The 14,502-nt window shown below is 46.9% G+C and overlaps 1 protein-coding gene across 1 annotated transcript in view; it reads left to right on the top strand.

Annotated features, from left to right (window-relative positions):
- Window positions 1–14,299, top strand: part of TNNI3K (TNNI3 interacting kinase) — a 313,510-nt gene extending 299,211 nt beyond the window's left edge. Inside the window, exons 24-25 of the mRNA XM_040360696.1 lie at window positions 4,429–4,508; window positions 13,723–14,299. Coding sequence (XP_040216630.1) covers window positions 4,429–4,508; window positions 13,723–13,799 — 157 coding nt within the window. The 3' untranslated portion in view covers window positions 13,800–14,299. The remainder of the gene's footprint in view (window positions 1–4,428; window positions 4,509–13,722) is intronic.
- Window positions 14,300–14,502: the final 203 nt, after the last annotated feature.

Here is a 14,502-nt window from a genome sequence, read left to right as displayed (position 1 = left end):
TATGCGCACGCGTCGTGAAGACCAAGCCTATTTCGGCTATTTCCGGAGAAGCGTGACGCGCCAGAGCCGGCCGTCAATCATCCTCTGTCTCCATAGGCACGCCCATTCCCCGGTATCTTCGATCTACGCGTACAAGGTGAGTACGGGGGTAAAAAATTCGGGACAGGCATACTGTAGCTCGCGCTACAATGCCTGATTTTATGGTAAAAGAAAAAAAAAAATTTTTTTTTTCGTCGATAGGGTGAACCCCCGCTTTAAACAATGTAATAGAAAAAGAATCCTTTTCACTAAATTATAAAATACCGTGGTGAAAATTAAGACGTTTATGGTGTTAGGGTCAATTCTGACCCAGTTATAATATAGGATTATAGGACACTAATAAGTGCCAAAACTGAAATCATAAACACTCTCTCTGCTTAGTAACACTGACAGCCAATCACCTCTCAACCCTGTGAGCTGTAGTTAGGGAGGGGCCTATCTCTTTGCCTGCTTGTCTGCTTCTCTAAATAAAGTAAAGAAACATAGGACCAATACATTTCAGAGTTGCTTTTACCATTTTACCATTTTTTTTATTTGAAAATGAGAGGTATGCTATCAAAAGAAAGGTCTAAGGGGTCACACCAAAAATATTAAAACCAATCTTTTCAAGGATAAAGAAGCCTAACAAGGTAACCAAGAGGTAAGAAACAAATTGGATGATAAATAATTGTTCAGAGGGTTTTTAATGGCTGATTTAAGACACGGGTCAAAACCGACCCGTTAACATCATGGATAGTAACAGAAAGCTAACATAAGAGGAGGGTTAAATTAATAATAGGGGCTTCAAATTTCTCCAAATTGTTTAAGGTGAGCAAAAGGCAGGTACCCCTTTTCCCTATTAAACATTACACCGCCCCCCCCCCCCTTTTCAAGGTTTTAACCAAAAGCTAAAGTAAACGGTCTAAATACCTGAACTCACGGTTGCATGATGCACCAGGTTCTGAGTCTTCTGAATCCTAAAAACGAGAGGTCAACAAGACAGGTCGCAATTGGGTCTGAACTGCACCAGTCTTCAGCCCCACGAGAGGTCCCAAGGAGGTTGTTTTTAAAGAGCGGTGGGCTCCCTCCAGGCAAACCTGCCCTCACTCTGTCCATTACTATGCCTTGCAGATTTTGTATGTTTGCCCACTTACAAAGAAATTAAGGGTTTATATATTTTATCATAGGTGTATTTAAAAAAATAGACACAGAATATCAACCAAAAACCCAGAAAACACCAGCCAATGCAATGGGATCTGGGCAGGTCGCTACAAGTGTGTTGCCCTTCCCCCTTTCTTAAGCAGCCCAATTATTGGCTGGTGTTTGATAGCTGCTGGGTCCCACCCCGGGCCCTGCCCACCGCCGACATCACTGCTGAATTTTGACAGCTGGTTTCTCTCTGCATGAAGTTACATTACATGACAGTGTCGCACACAGTTTCACCAAGCGTCAATATTGGCTCAATGTGAAACTCCCTCTGCTCTGTCAGTGCTACCTGTCAGTGCCAATCAATGCCACCTGTCAGTGCCTATCAGTGCCACCTGTCAGTGCCAATCAGTGCCACCTGTCAGTGCCAGTGTTTCCAATCAGTGCCACCTGTCAGTGCCAATCAGTGCATCCAATCAATGCCATCTGTCAGTGCCACCTGTCAGTGTCAGTCAATGATATGATATGTATTGCCACCTGTTAGTTCCAAGATTGGTGAGCAGGCATAAACCCACCCCCTATACACCCCTTGAAGACACTGCATGCAGACACCTTTATTCCACCTCTTTGCAATAAAGCTTCAACAAGGAGACACTTTGCACATGCTGGACGCCATTGTACAGGAATCCCTCTGGGCCCTTGTTAAGCTAGCTGAAGACACTGAACATCTACTGTACATCACAAGGACTTCTTCACTTTTCCCTCCCTCCTACACACACCTAAAGGACTTTCTGTACAATATCTGTACACATTAAGGGGGAATCTTCTCAGAGGTTAAGTGTTATATTTCTGGTAACTTGTTGTTCTATAATTGTGTCACAGGGTTTATTGGGCCCGTGGCATCAGGAGTTGAAGGGAGCAGTCTGACATAAAAGTTCATTCTCTTCCCTTTTATACCTGGGGTCACAGGTTCTTTCAAAGTCTACTGGTTACCAGTGGCGGTGTGTCCATTAAGGGTGCATGGGCGTCGCCCCCTTTCTCCAGCCACCCCCTCTGTGTAGTATGAATAGATTCATGCATTGCATAAATCTATCTATGGGCACTGTAGCCACACCCTATTCAGGCGTGCGTCCCCTTTTTTCGACCGCGGCACCTGAATTAAAGCGGTTATGAGTATAACATAGCGTTGTGTATTAGGCGACTAATGGAGATGGTATTGAATACGTCAACCCTCAGCATAGAAAGTTTTAGGCGAACATGTTCCGCAACTTTTAGGCATAGGCCCATATACAAGTAGCACTTATGTCAGCACGTAGTAAATATGCGCTGTAGCGACAACTGATAGTTGCATAAGAGTAGCAATTTATAGCTTAGGTACTTTGAAAGTACACGTAGTAACTTGGAGTTGTTGCGACAACTATTAGAAGCGTATGAGAAGCAATATAACTTAGGTAATTATAGTTGCATCTATGAGGTGAAAATTGCACGCATAATAGTAATTGCATGTGAGAGGCAATATTGCTCAGATAATAGCAGTTGCATATATGAGGCGAATATTGCACAAGTAATTTGAGGGTAGCTGACCCTTTAAGGTACTCTTTAGTAAACAGTCCTTAGCACAGCAGTATATCCCAAATAGTATGTTGATATCCACACGGCATATTTAGTAACACAATTGTAATAGATGGAACACTAGCAGTAGATCTTCTTATAGGACTACAAGTGATACAATGGCTACTTATCCATTTGTAGACTTCAATGTAGAGGATAGGGATTCCGTGGTGTAGGGTATTCAGCAAAGGCCTTAAGGTTGTAGTAGGTGCAATAGCACTAAAGTGGTAGTTGTTGCCTGGAGCGGTGTAGCAGCATGGGGAGCGATGCAGTCCCAGGGATTGCTGGTAGCTATAGTAGTGGATGCCTCCAGGATGGCAGGAAAGGCTGATAGCCTAGCCGGCTACGGCCGACAATAATAGAATGAGGAATGTATCTCCTTTGAATGCCTTTATAGGCAGGAGATTCAAACAAAGCGCCGTGTGCGGCGCACTTCCGCGTTCCAGGCTGGAATGCATCACGGCGCCTGGCGATGACATCATCGCGCGTGCGCCGTATGAGCTCCAGCATAGAACGCATTACGGCGCAGAAAGCGCCTGGTGTTACAGAAAGTAACAGGCGCGTGGAGCGCCTGTTACAGCTGTTGACTTGGTGAGGTATATACCACCCAAGTCAAAACAGGCTTATATATTTAGTAAGCAAGATGTATCCAGCTGGTCCTGAACCCCCATATCAGTCAGCACCGCAAATTCCAGTAAACACCAGTGTAAATACCCAGATGATCCTCTGACCCAGATGATGACTGTTTAGTTGAAATGCGTCGGGTGGACCCATTCACACACATCGCTCTTGCACTTTGTGATATGCCTATGATGTTCTTCCAAATGTGAGTGTTCATTTTTTAATCTTTTTAATTAATACTACCTTGTACGGTATGTACTGTGGTTACCGTATCTCTGGCTCCAACAAGAGGATTGCTTCGTTCTGATATATTTGTTACATATATTTATTTTTTCACGGATCACACTCAATAACTTGGTGTCACCGAAATTAAGATTTCATATACCATATTTATCTGCGTATACCGCGCACTTTTTTGCCCTGTAATTCAGGGCAAAATCGTGGGTGCGCGATATACGCCGATACCTGCTTCCCGCGCCGAGTTTGAACTACTGTGCCGGCATATACTGAGCGCAGTACACTCATGTATAGTCGGGTAGGCTCGGGTTCTCTCACAGTCCTGGACGTACAGGACGCACAGGACGTGACCACGAGAGAAGCCGAGCCTGCCCGACTATACACGAGTTTACTGCGCTCGGTATATGCCGGCGCAGTAGTTCAAACTCGGCGCGGGAAGCAGGGATCAAGCTGGGAGGACACCGCAGAAGGACGCTGGACCCGACGAGGAGGGCACCACCGAAGCCGCAGACGGACGCCAGACCCGACGAGGCCGCCGATGGACGCCGTGCAAGGCACCAAAATCCTGTATAATAATAATAATAATAATAATCTAAAAGCTCAAAAGATTGGACACCCCTGTTTTAAGCCAACATATTGCTTTGCTCTCAAATAGGCAAGGCTCAGGTATGTTTTAGGTAGCCAAGCTCATTACCAAATTAGGCGTTATCAGTTCTGTTCACTAATTATAAAGCTACTTCCAGACAGGCTGCCAACGCAACAAACATTTTTTTTTTTTCTGTTGTTATTTTTCAGCTCAGAAGCCACCTCCAGCCACGGTTTGACCTTAGAGGAGATGAAGAAAAGTTTTCAGTACCCACCAATGGACAAGAATGGTAAGTACAGATGTACTTGTAACAGTAATAATGTAATCACAATAGTTTTCTGCATGGAGATGGACTTAGAAAAGCCTGAACATTTATTTTAAGACCAGAACAGCATGTTATTTCAGTTGAAAGCTTGGACCGCTACTCTTAAGATAAACAGATTAGGCAGCCATCTGGAAGTTTCTATGTTCAAAGTTATAAGAAAAACAATAAATCAGAAAGAATGAAAAAAAGTAAAATAAAAATATGACAAACAATTCTACAGAAGCATTACAGAAAAAAAAATTCCAACCTTGGCAATAATCTCTAAAATGTCTTTGATAAAGGAAACTGAAGAAACCCACTCAAAATGAATTCTTTGCTAATCTAGCCAAAGTTACAGTGACACAATCCGTTTTAAAACTCCTTCCCGCCGAGTGTACGTACATATGTGGCCTCGGCTTTCAGGGGTTATACTGGGGTGATGCCCGCAGTTGCAGGCATCATCCCAGTACCGTTTTTTAGAGCGGGCCGTTGGCTCTTTAGGGATAACTACCGATGTGTCTAAAAGCCGCTTGGCTGTTTTCCTGGAGGAGCGAGAGGGGACGCCCCCCCCTTTCGCCGCTCTTACCGGGCCTCACGTCCCACCGGGAGACGCGATCCGGCCCTTTCCGCGGGCTAAAGAGTGACTGACACGAAGACGCAACGTCACAGCGTCACTTCCGGTTTACTCAGCTTACATTCCCTGTGCAAATACAGTGTGAAATAAAATATTGCAATGATCACCATTTTATTTTCTAGATTCTCCACTAAAAAAATATATATATGTAGCACTACCCCCGAAGGAGCTGCTGGTTTGTTTTGGGTGGCATGTTACCTCATGGCTTCTCCGCCGTCTAAGGGTGTATGGTGAATGTAGCATTAACGGAATGTCCACGACAGGTGTCTTTTTTTGTGCTCTTTATTACCCAGCTGGATAAAAACAAAAAAATGTTGTTGTGATAGAAGAGTTGAAATAGAAGTAGAAATAGCAGATTCAGGCGTAGCATTAGGGAAACAGGTGGCAGCAGTGGAGTTGAGGTTTGGGTGCTCCCCCCGGCAGCCTACTGTGCATGCTGGAGGAGGGTATTTATGAGACAGACACCATTGGTCTGGGTTCTTCTTAAAGTGCGGCACCCACCTTTAGGGTGACTGCATCACGGCACCCCGGTGAAATGTCCTTCCAGGCCAGGGTGTTCCTGGTTCTGGGACCATGTTGGTACAGAACATTTAAAGCTGTGGCGGTGCCCCAGTAATCGACTGGGTCCCCAATCCCCAATCTTGCTTCCAACAACACTTAGTCTTCTTCACCACTCCAGCCGGAGTGGGCATAGCGTACCTAGACAGGCCTCTCTCACTGACCTGGCAGCCAGAGTATTGCTCGGAACTTAGAGGAAAAGTCTCTGCCACAGACCCTCCTTAGGATTGAGGTAGCGGAGGTAATCCTCCTTAATAGACTTTGGCCTGGATCTCCTTCAGGTAGTTTGCAGGTTACCGACTGACAGGTGACCAACGTCCATCCTTTCAGTAATCCGTTCCCTTGATCCCTGGTGGATTGTCGAGACCCTATTGGATTGCCAGCCTCTCTTGGCTCTCCTCAGATGGACTCCCCACCGAACAGCTTCCTCTCACTGGGAACACGCTTGGGATCTTCTCAAGATTGGGGACCCAGTTGATTACTGGGGCCCCGCCACAGCTTTAAATGTTCCGGACCAACATGGTCCCGGAACCAGGAACACCGCGTGGCACGCGCACCCCGGCCTGGAATGACATTTCACTGGGGTGCCGTGATGCAGTCACCCTAAAGGTGGGTGCCGCACTTTAAGAAGAACCCAGACCAATGGTGTCTGTCTCATAAATACCCTCCTCCAGCATGCACAGTGAGGAGAAACCCTCCTGATAGGCTGCCGGGGGGAAAGCACCCAAACCTCAACTCCACTGCTGCCACCTATTGTCCTGGGGTGGGAATAGCACCCCAGGAACAACAGAATGAGCCCACAGCACAGCCAAGCTGAGACAGAGACCCAATCTGATTAATTGGATCAGAGCCAACTAACTCTCTGATCCCCCTCTAAATTTAACAAAGCACCATTACTTGGAAGTAACCAGGCACCACATATATATAAATAAAAATATATATATATATATATATATATATATATATATATATATATATATATATATATATATATATATATATATATATATTTCTTTATCGTACATCACGGGACACAGAGCGGCATATTCATTACTATGTGGGTTATATGGAGTACCTTCAGGTGATGGACACTGGCAATCTCAAACAGGAAGTGCCCCTCCCTATATAACCCCCTCCCATAGGAGGAGTACCTCAGTTTTTTCGCCAGTGTCTTAGGTGTTGGTCATGGAATAGCTTTGCCTCCACATCCTTGGGATCAAGGCAGGCTAACCGGATCTGTCCAAGGTGCCTCAGAGCCAAAGTGGACAGTACCCGGGCCCCTAACTAGGGGGTTTTGCCCATAATGCTTCTCTTTCAGAGAGCTGGATCCTGGGCCCAGGACTTAGAACCTTTTGGGGTGCCTAAAGTCCCTGTTTGCCAGGATGCTATATGGGTCCAGGACAGTGGGTTCCTTCAAAGGACCCCAGGGCCTGAAGGTCTAGACGCCACCCACGGAGATGGGGGAAGATTGGACCACTTGCTGTGCAAGGTCCTGCGGCATGGAGCAGGTAAGAAGGGGGGGCCTGCGGGACTTGGTTCGTCAGCAGGCTCTCCAGGGGGATCTTTTGGGGGAGTTTGCCTGAGTATGCTCCTGCATTGGCAGTCTGGGGCCACTATGTCTGTGTAAGACAGGATGGTCTGTGTTGTTACTCCCCATATGTGTGATCTCCCTGGTCTATGTGTTGCAGGTTCTATCTGGCTGGGCGCTAGGTGGGGTATTAGTGTGTGCCTACTCTTTACCCTGAACTAGGGAGGTGTCTGGGCCTACCTGGAAGTTCTTACCTGGCCGGGTGCCGTGCGGATGTTTCCTCTGTGTCCTGTCCATTTCTCCAGCGTCCCTGCAGCATGCTGCCTCCACCATGGCCCCCCCCGTGACACGGGCACGCGCACAGCGATATAAAAAAAAAAAAGACGAAATTCGCGCCGTTTTTCAGAGGGGGGGGCGGGACGTTGGATCTCATAAGAGGAAGGGGCGGCCCTTCCTCTATGCTGTTTTAGCTCAGTTTGTTTCTGAGCTCAGGAGAGGAGGACACAGAGCGGCAGCAGTGCAAGCCTGATGCACAGTGGCACCCGGTGGCGCAAGGGAGTATTGCAGTTCTGACAAACAGAACTAGCTTTTCAATCTAGCCTAAACAATTCCTTACACCAGGTGGATTCTTGCAATTTCTCTTGTGGGGAGACAATGTGATTCCATAGAAAAGGGGGAAAAGGGGACTCAGGATCCAAAAATCCCAAAAAATTAAAAAAAAAAAAATATATGCATAATTTGAAAAAAAAAAAAAAGACAAGAAAAAGGGGGAACACATACTGGTCTCCCCATTGGTTTTTTTGGGCATTAGTTGTTCACTACTGTCCCCTTAAAACCGCATAGTTTTTTCTCCTACCTACATCAGTTGGTTGTTGTAAGTAGGGGTACCTCGGTATTGTACCATGGCTTCCAAAGCATCAGGATCAGGGGAAATGGCAAGAGGTGCCAGAGGACAAAAGGGTTCCCCCTCAGATTCTGAAGGTTCGAGTCGGGATATGCCTGTACTCTCCCCACAAATTATTCCAGTAGTGGGTGCCTTGGTTGAGCCATTAGGGGCGTCTGGTGCTGAGGCTAGATCAGATCCACCCAACCCTGTGTTTGTCACAGAGGAAATGCTAGCCCTTTCCTTAGGGGGACTAGAGAAGAGATTGGCAACTATGATAGTCAATTCCATGTCGGGCAAGAAGCGGACTAGGTCTCCGTCACCTGGAGGTGTACCCCCAGATGCTGAGGTTCTCTCCCTTGGAGAATTAGAAGCTCAGGAAAATCATTCAGACCAGGACCATGAGGGTTCAGGGAATGAGGAGTCTACTTATGAGGAGCCAGTCTCGGCCTCCCAGGCAGAAAGTTTGTGGATTCAGTCATTGACAGACATGGTCCGCCTGGCATTTAAGTTGCCCTTACCAGAGCCTCAGGCTTCGGCGGTATCATCCTTAGGTTCATTGAAAGCGCCTTTGAGCAACGCTGTTTTTCCGGTCCATCCTCTTTTAGAGGAACTGATCTTTCAGGATTGGATACGACCAGATAGAATCTTTTTACCACCTAAAAGATTTTCCATCATCTACCCTATGGAAGAAAAATTTTCCAAGAAGTGGGCTCTCCCAGCTGTGGATGCCGCCATCTCTTGTGTAAATAAATCTTTAACTTGCCCGGTGGAAAACATACAGATGTTTAAAGAACCGGTGGATAAGCGTTTTGAGACACTTTTAAAGGCATCCTTTGCTACGGCAGGTGCAGTGATACAGCCAGCAGTGGCTGCTATTAGGGTTTGTCAGGCGTTAACAGACCAGACAAAACAGATGCTTAAAGACATTCCTGCCCAGCAGGCAGAAGAATTATCGGATATTCCTAGAGCCCTGTGCTTTGCGGTGGATGCTATAAAGGACTCCATTCAGCAGGCGTCTCGTTTGTCACTATTTTTAGTACACATGAGAAGGCTCTTATGGTTAAAGAACTGGGCGGCTGAGCCCCCATGCAAAAAACTTCTGGCAGGTTTTCCCTTCCATGGAGGTCGACTCTTCGGAGAGGATCTAGATAAATATATTCAGACTATATCGAGTGGCAAAAGTACCCTTTTACCAGTCAAAAAGAAGTTTCGGGGACCTGCGTTCAAAAGGCAGCTCTCCCCTATTCCGGGGCCCTCCAATTCCAGGCAGTATCGACGGCCTCCTGCGAGATCAAACTTTAGCAATAAGTCGCAGGGACGGGCCTCTGGGGGCAAGAAGCAGTGGTATCGTAAGCCAGCAAAGCCAGCCCCTAAATCTGCCTTATGAAGGGGCGCCCCCACCCACAAAGGTGGGGGGAAGGCTTTGTCTTTTTGCGGAGGTTTGGGAAGCCGATATCCCCGACAGATGGGTCCGGTCTTCCGTGGCCACAGGCTACAGATTAGAGTTTCTAGAGTTTCCTCCACCTCATTATCAGGAGTCAAGGGTACCGAACGATCCAACAAAAAAGGCCTCTTTACTGGCCGCGTTGGATCATCTGCTTTGCCAGGGCGTGATAGTAGAGGTACCAGCCCAAGAGCAAGGGCTAGGGTTCTACTCCAATCTGTTTACCGTTCGAAAGCCCAACGGCGATGTCAGGCCAATTTTGGACCTAAAGGGTTTAAACGTTTACCTAAGGGTTCGTTCTTTCCGGATGGAATCTGTTCGGTCTGCAGCCGCCGCACTCCAGAAGGACGACTTTCTGGCGTCCATAGACATAAAGGATGCTTACCTTCATGTGCCAATTTTTCAGCCACATCAAAGATTTCTCCGCTTCACGGTGGCCCAGCGTCATTTCCAATTTGTGGCGCTCCCTTTCAGGCTGGCTACGGCCCCCCGGGTATTCACGAAGATCCTAGCTCCGATCCTAGCCAGTCTAAGGATCCAAGGGGTCACGGTCCTAGCCTACCTGGACGACCTCCTAGTCATAGATCACTCGTCTCCTTGCCTGGAACGAGCAGTGGCCCTCACGGTCCAGTACCTCGAAAGGTTTGGTTGGATCCTAAACCGAGAAAAATCAGCATTCCAACCCACAAGACGGTTGGAATACCTCGGCATGATATTAGACACAGAGCAGCAAAGAGTGTTCCTGCCTCTGGTAAAGGTCGAGGCCATCAAAGACTTGATACATCTGGTTCTAAGCAAAAGAGAACCAACTATTCGCCTATGTATGCGACTACTAGGCAAGCTAGTGGCCACGTTCGAGGCGGTACCTTACGCTCAAAGCCACACTCGCATCCTACAGGCAGCCATTCTGTCAGCATGGAGCAAGAGGCCACAGGCCTTGGAATTTCCTTTGCCACTCTCATCAAGAGTTCGGCAAAGTCTGTGCTGGTGGTTAAATCCTCAGAATCTACTGAAGGGAAAATCTTTCAGCCCCGTGGCCTGGAAGATAGTGACCACAGATGCCAGCCTGAGGGGCTGGGGAGCGATCTTGGATGGTTGCACTCGCCAAGGTACTTGGGCACAGGCGGAGAGGCAGTTGCCCATCAATATCTTGGAGCTCAGAGCTGCTCGGCTAGCCCTCGAGGCTTGGACAGCCAAATTGCAGGGGTTCCCGGTGAGGATACAATCGGACAATGCCACAGCTGTGGCATATATAAACCACCAAGGGGGGACCAAGAGTCAGGCAGCTCAGAGAGAGGTGAGCTTGATTTTCCTGTGGGCAGAAGCTCATGTGCCCTGCATATCGGCAATATTCATTCCTGGGGTGGACAACCTGCAGGCGGACTTCTTGAGTCGTCAGACTCTGTCGCCAGGGGAATGGTCTCTGCATCCGCAAATTTTTCAGGTAATCTGCCAGAGGTGGGGGATGCCGGACGTGGATGTCATGGCATCGAGATTCAACAAGAAGCTAGACAGGTTCATGTCCCAGACTCGGGACCCTATGGCCTGCGGAGCCGATGCGTTGGTTTGCCCTTGGCATCAGTTCAAACTCCTATATGCCTTTCCCCCGCTACAGTTGCTACCCCGCCTGTTACGCAGGATCAGGGTGGAGCACAAACCAGTCATCCTGGTAGCTCCAGCATGGCCCAGGAGGGCATGGTACTCACTAATCCTAAAGATGGCAGTGGGAGACCCTTGGACGCTTCCTCTATGGCCAGACCTACTCTTGCAAGGCCCGATCCTCCACCCTGCATTACGGCGTCTAAATTTGACGGCCTGGCGGCTGAATCCCTGATTCTCAGGGGTAGAGGGCTGTCTAGGCAGGTAATCTCTACCCTGATCAGGGCTAGAAAGCCGGTCTCCAGGGTGATTTATTACAGGGTCTGGAAGGCCTACGTAGGCTGGTGTGAGTCCAAGAAATGGCTTTCCCGCAAGTATACCATTGATCGAGTGTTAAGTTTTCTCCAGCTAGGAGTGGATAAAGGCCTGGCATTAAGCACAATCAAAGGACAGATTTCAGCTTTGTCAGTGTGGTTTCAGAGGCCGTTGGCCACCCACTCGCTGGTTAAGACCTTCATACAGGGGGTCTTACGTATTAATCCTCCGGTTAAGTCACCACTTTGTCCGTGGGATTTAAATCTTGTTCTGTCAACTCTGCAGAAACAACCTTTTGAGCCATTGGCTGAGATTCCTTTGGTTTTACTGACAAGGAAGTTGGTATTTCTGGTTGCAATAGTTTCCGCCAGAAGAGTGTCAGAATTGGCAGCCTTATCTTGTAAGGAGCCATATCTTATTCTGCATAAGGACAGGGTGGTTCTCCGTCCTCATCCTTCCTTTCTACCAAAGGTTATATCCAGTTTTCACCTGAACCAGGATTTGGTACTACCATCCTTCTTTCCGAAGCCTACTTCCAGAAAGGAAGGGTTGCTGCATACCTTGGATATTGTCAGGGCCATGAAGGCCTATCTTAAAGCTACAGAGAAGATTCGGAAAACAGATGTGTTGTTCATTCTACCGGATGGGCCCAAGAAAGGGCAGGCAGCTGCAAAATCCACCATCTCGAGATGGATTAAACAGTTAATTACTCAGGCCTACGGCTTGAAGAGGTTGCCTCCTCCTTTGTCAGTAAAGGCTCATTCTACCAGGGCCATGGGCGCCTCCTGGGCAGCACACCATCAGATCTCTATGGCTCAAGTATGCAAAGCGGCAACCTGGTCTTCAGTCCACACGTTTACTAAATTTTACCAGGTGGACGTAAGAAGGAATACTGATACAGCCTTTGGGCAGGCAGTGCTGCAGGCTGCAATTTAAGACCCTCAGAATCGGGGGCACCCTTGAGTTAAAATTTAAATTTAAGTTTAATTTTTCTCGACTAAGTTGGATTTATTATTATTATTTGAGTATACCTCTAAATTAAATCCTTTGTCTTGGGAAGATGTCTCCCTCCTCTCATTAAAAGCATTGCTTTGGGACATCCCACATAGTAATGAATATGCCGCTCTGTGTCCCGTGATGTACGATAAAGAAAAAGGGATTTTTAATACAGCTTACCTGTAAAATCCTTTTCTTGGAGTACATCACGGGACACAGTGCTCCCACCCCTCTTTTGGGGAACATTTTGGGAGGCATACTGCTTGCTACAAAACTGAGGTACTCCTCCTATGGGAGGGGGTTATATAGGGAGGGGCACTTCCTGTTTGAGATTGCCAGTGTCCATCACCTGAAGGTACTCCATATAACCCACATAGTAATGAATATGCCGCTCTGTTTCCCCGTGATGTACTCCAAGAAAAGGATTTTACAGGTAAGCTGTATTAAAAATCCCTTTATACACAGTACAGACCAAAAGTTTGGACACACCTTCTCATTCAAAGAGCTTTCTTTATTTTCATGACTATGAAAATTGTAGATTCACACTGAAGGCATCAAAACTATGAAGTAACACATGTGGAATTATACATAACAAAAAAGTGTGAAACAACTGAAAATATATTTCATATTCTAGGTTCTTCAAAGTAGCCACCTTTTGCTTTGATTACTGCTTGGCACACTCTTGGCATTCTCTTGATGAGCTTCAAGAGGTAGTCACCTGGCGCAGCACCCCATCACTCTCCTTATTGGTCAAATAGCCCTTACACAGCCTGGAGGTGTGTTTGGGGTCATTGTCCTGTTGAAAAATAAATGATGGTCCAACTAAACGCAAACCGGATGGAATAGCATGCCGCTGCAAGATGCTGTGGTAGCCATCAAAATGATGTTACTGTGTGTACAGGCTCATTAAAAGCAATGGGCTGCATTTAAAAAAAAATGCCCAAATGCCTAAAAATGCAGAATTTATTGGGGGTATGTGTTCAAGAAGGCGAATATTGTTCCTGCCAGGTGTATCGGAGCACTTGTCAGCTGACATGTCACCAATCGAGAATTATATAAAAATCCAGTGTGTGTGGGAAGGAGGGGGGGGGGGGGGTCACCCTGTGAAATATCACTTCTGTAGTAGACTGACCCGCCGGTATTAGGTTTATTGTTGTCTGCCAAAACACACAGCTGTCTTTTTTTACACAGACCCGCATGGAGGACATTGCATTTATTTTACTTCTTTTCATTTGACAGGTTACGTGTCTGATCCCATGAGCACTATGCGATTTCATAGTTGCTGCAGGAGCAGCAGTTTCGAAGACAGTAACTGACAGATGGAGCCGTTACAGGCGGTGGCGAGATCCCAGTAAAAGGGCAAACGCAGCGCCACCTGACAGCCCAGGGGGAAGTGTTTACACACAAAGATTCTCTCTTCTTTTATTTATGTCAGATAATTCATTTTTATGTTCTTGTTTTGTTCTTTTTTATTACATGAGAGAGACTGTGAGACTTTATCAATTTTCACCTGGCAGAAAAAGAAAAAAAAAAAAGATGCAGCTTTAACTAACAGTTATCATATCAATTGATTCCGACCTGAGTTTTGTTTTACTCCCTGTTTGTGTTTTGCAATATCTTACGTTGTCTGATCAAAGTATAATTAGAGGAACATGAGAATGTGTCTGTCCACTTATGGTATGGTATAGATTGTATCTGTTCATTAGGAGTTCAGGCACAGGGAAATCTTAATGAATGAGCATCCCTGGGCACTGCCCAGTGGTCCCAGGTGCATGGGGGCCCCATGATAATCTTGCATTTTAATACTTGCCAACTGTCCCAGATTTGCTGGGATAGTCATGCTTTTTTTACTAAGCTGTCCCAGAATGGCAGTGTAAGGCCTCGTACACACAACCGAACATGTCTGCTGAAACTGGTCCGCGGACATGTCCGACCGTGTGTAGGGCCTACCGGACTGGATTCCTGGGCTAGCGGACAGGTTTCCAGGGGAAAAAAGTTTCTTAGCATGCTAAGAAACTT

This window comes from Rana temporaria, chromosome 7 (assembly GCF_905171775.1).
Source record: "Rana temporaria chromosome 7, aRanTem1.1, whole genome shotgun sequence".
Taxonomy (NCBI): domain Eukaryota; kingdom Metazoa; phylum Chordata; class Amphibia; order Anura; family Ranidae; genus Rana; species Rana temporaria.
Note: the sequence above shows the minus strand (reverse complement) of the source record. Positions and strands in the feature narration are given on the sequence as shown.